Below are 9,003 nucleotides of genomic sequence, written 5' to 3' on the forward strand. Positions count from 1 at the left end.
GTTCGAGCAAATTCGCAACACAACATCCTGCTAGGAAGGATGGCAATGATGAGAATGGGAATCGTGGTATCCACTGTGCACCAGTTAGTCAAGTTTCACACAAGCCAAGGGATAGCTACCCTCCCATCGACCTATGACCAAGGCAAGGTAATCATGGCTATCAAGGAAACTATGGTGAATCCAGGAAAAACCATCCTAGAAACCAAGGAATAAAATTCGCATGAAGAAAAGGTATCCATCAACCCTTTCTTCCTTGAGCAGCAAGTTACCATCGGAAGGCAATTGCCTTCGGACTTGAAGATGGGACTCCGCAAGTTACTTCAATCCAACATGGAAGTCTTTGCTTGGGAATATAGAGATATGACGGGGATCCCCAGAACCCTAAATATCCAAGGGAAAAAAATGATAACGGAACACAGGCTCAACGAATACAAGCATCTTGAGCCCATCCACCAGAAGAAGAGGAATTTAGCCTCGGAGAGGGACAAAGCTGCATGTGAGGAAGTAGAAGAGATACTTAAGGCAGGAATAATACGTGAAGCCAAATATCCCATTTGGGTGGCCAACCCTGTAATGATCAAAAAATCAGACGGCGGTTGGAGAATGTGTGTCGATTTCACCAATATTAACAAAGCATGCCCAAAGGATTGCTACCTCCTACCCGAAATAGATTGGAAGGTGGAGTCACTTAAGGGGTACAAGTTCAAATGTTTCCTAGATGCCTACAAAGGGTATCACCAAATCCAGATGGCAAAGGAAGACGAAGAGAAGACTTCTTTCTATACCAGCAAAGGCATATTCTGCTACCAGAAAATGCCATTCGGGCTAAAAAATGCCGGAGCAACCTATCAAAGGTTAGTAGACAAAGCTTTCCATAAGCAGCTAGGCAGAAACTTGGAGGCTTATGTCGACGATATGGTGATCAAAAGCGTCGGGGAAGCTGACCTCTTAACTGACATAGAGGAGACGTTTCAAAACCCAAGGTCGATTAACATGAAGCTAAACCCGAAGAAATGTTCTTTCGGGGTTGAAGAAGGAAGGTTCCTTGGTTACTACATAACAAAGAAAGGAATCCAAGCCAATCCAGACAAAGTCGACCGAATCAAAGATCTCAAAGTTCCAAGTACCCTGAAGGAAATCCAAAGCCTGAACGAAAAATTGGCCTCGCTTAGTCGTTTTCTATCAAGGGGAGCTGAGAAACAACTACCTTTTTTCAAAATCCTAAAGGATTGCTTGGGCAAAAAGAAGATTACTTGGACCACCGAGGCAGACCAAGCTTTCAAAGAAATGAAGGCATGCATCTCAAACCTTCCGGTGTTGACCTCTCCAGACAAGGGGAAACCCTGTATCTGTATGTCTACTTAGCAGAATCCAAGGAAAGTATCAGTGCTGTACTGATCGCAGAAAGGGCACAAAGCCAAATCCCAATATACTTCATCAGCAGAAAGCTCCAAGGGGCAGAAGTCAACTACCCCGAGTTAGAAAAGTTAACACTGGCACTAGTGCATACTGCACGAAAGCTATGAAGGTATTTCCAGGCTCACCCAATCGTTGTCTTGACCAACAAACCAATCCGACAAGTGCTCATGAAACCAGAGAAGTCCGGAAAGATGGCTAAATGGGCCATCGAGTTAGGCGAACATGACATAGAGTTCCAGGTAAGAAACTCATTCAAAGGGCAAGTCTTGGCTGACTTCATAGCCGAAAAAATCAAAGAAGAAGAAATGCCTTCAACACAAATCATCGTCTTGCCAATCGAGCACGAAGAATGGAAGCTATTTACGGATGGGGCTTCAAGCTCTGATGGCTCCGGAGTAGGGCTCATGCTAGTAAGCCCCGAGGGAAAGGAATTCACTTATGCACTACGCTTCGAGTTCAGCACGACGAACAACGAAGCAGAATACAAAGCCTTACTTGCTGGTCTAAGGCTGGCAAGGTATCTTAACATACAACATCTCAAGGTATTCGTTGACTCTCAACTTATTGCGAACCAAGTAGCAGGGACCTTCGAAGCAAGAAGCCCCACCATCCAGCAATACTTGGCAAAATCGAAGGAACTCATTGAGCAATTTAAAGGCTTTGAGATAGAGCATGTGAGAAGAAGCCAAAATAAGAAAGCAGATGCCTTGAGCAAACTTGCCTCCATCACCTTTGCCCACTTAGCGAAAGAAGGTTTGGTTGAAACCCTAGAGCGCAGATCTATAGAAGCCGAGGAGATCTGTGACCTCTATCCGGATGAAGAAAACACATGGATGAAACCAATTAAAGATTACCTGGCATTCGGGCTACTACCAAAAGACAAAGGAGAGGAAAGAAAAATCAGAATCAAGGCACCTTCGTATAAACTTCAAGATGGCAAGTTGTACCGAAAGTCTTTCCTTACCCCATGGCTAAGATGCGTGGAGCCCTCCCAGGCAACCATCATCATCCAAGAAATGCATGAAGGAGTATGCGGTTTTCATGCGGGACCAAGGTCTATTATGGCTAAAATCATGAGGCTCGGATATTACTGGCCAACTATGCACCAAGACACGGTCACCACATTACAAACCTGCGAATTGTGTCAAATCCATGCAAAAGTTCAAAAGCAGCCAAAGCAAGAACTCATATCCATACTCTCAGCATGGCAATTCGCTAAATGGGGGATTGATATAGTGGGACCACTAACGGAAGCTCCAGGAGGAATATTGTTCTTAGTAGTAGCAGTTGACTACTTCACCAAATGGGCCGATGCTAAGCCACTAAAGAAAACAACAGGGAAACACATCGAAAAGTTTGTATGGGAACACATAGTGTGCAGATTCAGGATTCCCCAAGAGATCGTTTCAGACAACGGTAAGCAATTTGCTGAAGGAATATTTCCCAAATTTTGCGAAAGGCTGCAGATCAAGCAAACATTCACTTCCGTATACCACCCTCAAGGGAATGGACAGGTGAAAGTTACCAACAAGATCTCATCAAGGGAATCAAGAAAAGGCTAGGCAAATGTCATCAGGGGTGGGTTGAAGAATTACCATTGGTACTATGGGCATATAGAACAACCCCAAAAAGAAGCAACGGAGAAACACCGTTTAGCTTAGCCTACGGAACAGAAGCGGTCCTCCTCGCAGAAATTCAAGTGTTAAGCAACCGAACAGCAAACACAGAAGACAATGAAGAAAACTTGCGTTTAAACCTTGACCTGGTCGGAGAAAGAAGAGAAGCAACCCTCATTCGAGAGGCCTCTTACAAGAAAACCATCGAGAAATACTACAACAAAAGGGTGAAACGCACAACCTTCAAAGTGGGGGATTATGTCCTCTGACTCAATTCCACCATCAAGGTAGAGTATGAAGGAAAATTAGGGGCAAACTGGGAAGGTCCATACATGATCTCTGAAGCCTTCGGCAACGGGTCATACAAATTGGAAGATACCTTCAGAAAAGCAATACCCCGCACGTGGAATGGAGCCAACCTACGAAGGTTTTACTTTTAAGCTTGTCTTTTCCTTTATTATTGTTGTAGGGGATAAAATGTAAAAGGGTAGTTGAAGTCTATACACTTCCTACATTGGACTTAATGAAATCCATTACTATATTTTGATTATCCTACTTGTATGTTGTTCTGATAGGTTCGAATAAAATAATCACATACCCACGGTAGCAAGCATGGATAAAACGCACATGACCTATGTCATAGATAAATGAAGCAACATGTGCATACAATAACTTCCCCCTAAATTCATAAGTAAATATCCACTAGGACGCCAAATGATATTTACTAAGACAAAACCAAACATTATAAAGGTTTCCTTCGGAGAAAGAAAACCAATGTTATAAGGTATCCGATAAAAGAATACAAGCACGCTTCCCAAGTGATGGAAAGCGAGTATGCTAAAAATACAGTGCCCCAAGTACGAGGGTACAATCTGGATAAACGTTTTCTAAAGCAAAGAAAATAAATAAGAGCATCGCATAAAGTTTCCTTTAGAAACTGATGCTCCACCAAAAAAATACTTTAAAACTCACCTCCTGCATACAGGAAGGGATAAAAGTATAGCAAAAATCACCCCCACAAAGGGTTGATATTAAACAAAGTATACCATTAAGTGAAGCACTAGAAAATGACAAGTTTCCTTTAGCAAAAAAGGGAAACTAACAGATATACCACAAAATGCCTCCGGGCACTCATTCAAAAGAATGAACCAAAAAGGTACTCGCCAAAACAATGAATGACGACTTGATCATCAAGGCCATGCAAGTAATATAGCCTGCATAAGAGAATTCCTGCAAATATTTTATGCATTTGACATGGGCAAACATGACACACAACATACTGAAATTTTCAGGAACTAGAATACTAAACTACAAGCGTAACCACATTGTTCAGAAGTCACAAAGGCCAAATAGAAAATATTCAACAAGGCCTATAAGCCATTACACAACCAAAAAAGGCACGCAGGCCTCCAAATCATGACAATTGTTCAAGAGACATAACAGGTAATAAAAAGACTAAGATTGTTCAAATTACTGGCACTATGGCCACCATCACAAACAACTAGCAAAAGAAAACCACGATTACCAAAAGATTGAAGAATTAGGGTTGAGGTTGGGTACCATCACCAGCAAGCTTGAGCAGGTCCACTGGCTTCGCATCATGGTGAGCAGCAACGACAGCAACATAGTTGAATTGAGCATTGAGCAACTTGTCACATGCAACATCCACTAATGCACCAGCTTGATCAGTATATTCTTCAAAATTAGAAAGCTGGATACTGCCTTTGTCTGCAAGCTCCTTGAGGAGCAGACACCGCTCATGTTGCCTCGATGCGAAAATTATGCCAACAAGATAATCATTTAGCTCCTTGCTATCCACCAACTGCTTACAGACGTAAGGAATCACTTCTGAAACTACCCGTTTGTAATCAGACCTAAGAACCTCATTCCTCCCCCTTTCAGCCTCTAGCTTCACACCCATCTCTGCCAAACCTTCCCTACCCTGCCTTTCCAATGTCTGCAACCTTGTGATCTCATCCCTTGCTACTTTTAGATCTTCCTCCAAAGAGGGGGTCATCAGGATCTGATGCTGTAATTGCTTAATAAGCTCGACATTGGAAGAGTTAATAAGCTTTAACCCATGAGCTTCAGTCTCTAATGCTACAACATCATCCCTAGACTTCTCATAACGAGAAAGCAAAAGATGATGCATCACTGCAGACTTGTAATTCTGAATAGCACATTCCTCCATAAATCTCTGGGGATCAGCAAAAGCAGATTCGAGCTCATCAGAAACGAGACTAGCCACTTTGTCATGACATGTGGTAGCTGTGAGGATGATAGGAAAAGGCTCTGCAAACAAAACACACATTGAATAAAAACCAAAATGAAAAAAGATGGGTAATAAGCATACGAAGGTGATGTTATGCGAGGTGTATATGAAATAGCTTTATTTTTACAACTAAATACTATTAAATACGATACAATTTTACACAAGATATTTATTTATTTATAGAATGGATATACTTAAACCTTACTACAACACTTGTAGGCAGTGTACCTAATCGTACAGTAGTATAGTTTTTAGTAAGTCCGGTTCGTTCCACATGGAATCTTTTAAACAAAGCTTAACGCTATATTAGTTTTAATTTATAAAAATACAAATATATATATATATATATATATATATATATATATATATATATATATATATATATATATATATATATATATATATATATATATATATATATATATATATATATATATAAGTAATATTATTATTATCCAAGGGGGGTTTTTACCGTTTAATGACCAGTTTGTCGATTTTGAAACTTTAGTCGCAGTTAAAACCTAATGTAAATATTAAAAATAAATATAACTTAATTTAAAGCGTAAAATAAATAACGATAATGAAATTGCGATAAATAAAAGTGCGATAAAATAAACTTGCGATAATTAAAAAGTATGATAATTAAAAATGCAATTAAATACAATAACAATAAATAAAAGTGCGATAATTAAAAGTGCAATTAAATATAAAATAAAGGAAATTAAATATGAAATAAAATAATTATGCTTATTTAAACTTCCGTAATCATGATGTTTGACGTGTTGATTTTAGTTTTATGCCCATGGGTTAATTGTCCTTTGTCCTGGATTATTTAATATGTCCGTCTGGTTTTTGTCCATAACAGTCCATCAGTCATAAATATAAAGTGCGAGTGTCTTCGTCAAATTATCCTTATACCCGAAGTTAAATATTCCAACTAATTGGGGACTTAAACTGTAACAAGGTCTTAATACTTTGTTATCAATTATGCCAAGTGTCCTTGTACATAATTTCACCCCTGTTTTAATAATTCCATAGACTATTAATCCATTCCCGTGTCCGGTTAAATGAACGATTATTCGTACATATAAATACCCCGCCCATCGTGTCCGATCGAGTGTATATGGTTATTTATAGGTACATCCAATTGTAAATCTTTATATTAAAATTAACAAACTATCATTTAGTTAAACAAATATAAAGCCCATTAATAGCCCATAGTCTAATTTCCACAAGTGTCGTTCTTTTGTCCAAACCCCAATTATGGTACAAAGCCCAATTACCCAATTTTAGTAATTAGCCCAACATCATGATTACTTCGGCTTAAATAAGCATAATAATAACTTAGCTACGAGACATTAAATTAAAAAGGTTGAACATAACTTACAATGATTAAAAATAGTGTAGCGTTACACGGACAGAATTTTGACTTACACCCTTACAACATTCGCTAACATACCCTTATTATTAGGATTTAAAATTAAAATTAAAATTAAAATTAAAATATATATATATATACGTTTACATATGAGTGAAGAGAAAAAGATGTGTTGAATTCAGAAAAATACGTTGCCTTTTATAGGCCCACACTTAAATTTGGGGCTCCGCGAGTCACGGCCCTTGTTGCCTTCGAACTCCGCGAGTCGCGGAGGTAATATTTACAGCTCACACATCTTTGGATCCTTTCTTGCCGACGGATTTTATAATATAAATATAATATAAATATATAATTTATATAATTAATTATATATTATATTATATTTATATATATAATTAATTTGCAACTTTCGCTCCGTTGCGTCGCGCGTTGCGAGTTGACTTTGATCCCGGTTCCGGATTTTCGAACGTCCTTGCGTACTATTTTATATTGTGTACTTTGTGTTTTGTAACTTGTACTCTTGTAATTTTGAGACGTTTCTTATCCATAATTGGAACCACTTTGATTGTACTTTGTACTTTTGAGCTTTTTGGTCGTTTGCGTCTTCAATTCGTCGAATCTGTCTTTTGTCTTCACCTTTTATTATTTAAACGAATATCACTTGTAAATAGAACAATTGCAACTAAAAGCTTGTCTTTCTTGAGGAATAATGCTATGAAATATATGTTCGTTTTTAGCATTATCAAATATTCCCACACTTGAGCGTTGCTTGTCCTCAAGCAATATAGTCTTGAAATAAAAATACTTGAATCACTTCTTTATTCTTCACACTTTGTACATCAGTGATTTCAATACGGCGGTATGAACAATGGTAGCAACGATGTGGTTTACAGTCTCACATGACTTGTGAAAATTTAGATCCATTAAGGAAATTGGATCTTTATGAAAATATTTGATCTTTTGAAAATTAAATCTTGCTTTTACCCTAGATAAGTTTTCCGGAATAACCCTTCACTGGTGTTTGCAAATTCTTTTTGTGGGTTTGGTGGGTTTCATATTTGAAATTTTTAGCTCAAAACTTGTGGTTTTGTGTCACTCACTTGCTAACCTTGTATTGGGAAAGCAACACGTCCAGTATACTTGCTCCGTATATTACCTTTCGGTAAACTACCATTCGGTTGTAAAGGAAAGCGTTGAACAAGCAACTGTTAAGGCAATGTCCCCTGACATACTTTTAATTATGGTCTATAATGTGTCGGATGCAATTACTATCCTTGGTAGGAGCAATAGTAAAGCTCACCCTTATAATTTGTCGGTTTGGCACAAGGTCATGTCTTTGACCATGCTATGCAACCACCGTTCTTACGGTTAACACCCGATTTGGTTCAGGTGACCTAATGAATTCCAGGTGAATTCCTAGGATTTTACATTCAATGGTAATGAACGCATTGAAAATGGGTTTTCAGAAAACAAATCGGTTTGTAATTTTTGATCAAAATATTTTCTCGTTCAAGCTCGAGTTTAGATATCATTGAATTCCATGAGTTTGAATTCTCAATCTTTAAGGTCAATCTCAAGGATTGAGTAATATCAGTCTTAAAAGCTGATTTTTGATCTTTTAAGGAGATTATCCTTTCTGGGGATCTGATTCATTAGTCTTATCAAGCTAATTTGCACGGTGCCCCCCATTGTACGAGATAAATCCTTCTCATGGTTAGGATAAATCTGACCACTTGGCGACCCTATTTGATGCTGAGGTCCGTGGATTTCCTGCTGATTTTAGTGATGACTTTTCTAGATTTTTCGTCAACCTACCGCTGGTCTGGACGACAACTTCATGACCTAAATCAAGAAATGCGTGTCTTTTTCAGAAGACTTTACTTCCTTTTAATGATGGAATTGATTCATCGTGTAGATCCATCTTTCTTACAGAAAATCGGGTAAAACTTTTTAGAAATTGTCCAAAACAAAAGTATCTTCAGTTATTTGTACAAAAATATGTGACATATGTTTAAAATAATTTGGTAAATATTCCCACACTTGGCTTTTATTTTCTTTTATTTGCCTTTTTATTGTCCTCTATTCTATTTTAAATGAATTCTAACATTTTGGTTTGTTTCTCAATTTAGTCCTTTCCGAGGTAACAATAATTTCGGTGTTAACACCTAGTTTTATCGTTCATAAATATGTATAAACATGATTTTGAATTCATTTAATTGAAAATTTTGAAAAATTTTACTAGAATTGGGTAGTCAGTATATAAGACTAGGGCTGTTCTTTATTATCAGAGAGCACTAGATTCTAATACAACTACTGCT

General features: G+C 37.9%; 1 protein-coding gene across 1 annotated transcript; it reads left to right on the forward strand.

The window, feature by feature from the left end:
- The first annotated feature begins 1,610 nt into the window (after positions 1-1,610).
- Positions 1,611-2,981, forward strand: LOC139901858 (uncharacterized). The gene has a single exon (XM_071884530.1). It carries the CDS (start codon positions 1,611-1,613, stop codon positions 2,979-2,981), a length of 1,371 nt encoding a protein of 456 aa, XP_071740631.1.
- Positions 2,982-9,003: the final 6,022 nt, after the last annotated feature.

The sequence above is a fragment of the Rutidosis leptorrhynchoides genome, chromosome 3 (assembly GCF_046630445.1).
Source record: "Rutidosis leptorrhynchoides isolate AG116_Rl617_1_P2 chromosome 3, CSIRO_AGI_Rlap_v1, whole genome shotgun sequence".
Taxonomy (NCBI): Eukaryota; Viridiplantae; Streptophyta; class Magnoliopsida; order Asterales; family Asteraceae; genus Rutidosis; species Rutidosis leptorrhynchoides.

Excerpts from the sequence above, each read along its gene's own strand:
- LOC139901858 (XM_071884530.1), top strand. The coding sequence starts at position 1,611 with ATGGCTAAATGGGCCATCGAGTTAGGCGAACATGACATAGAGTTCCAG.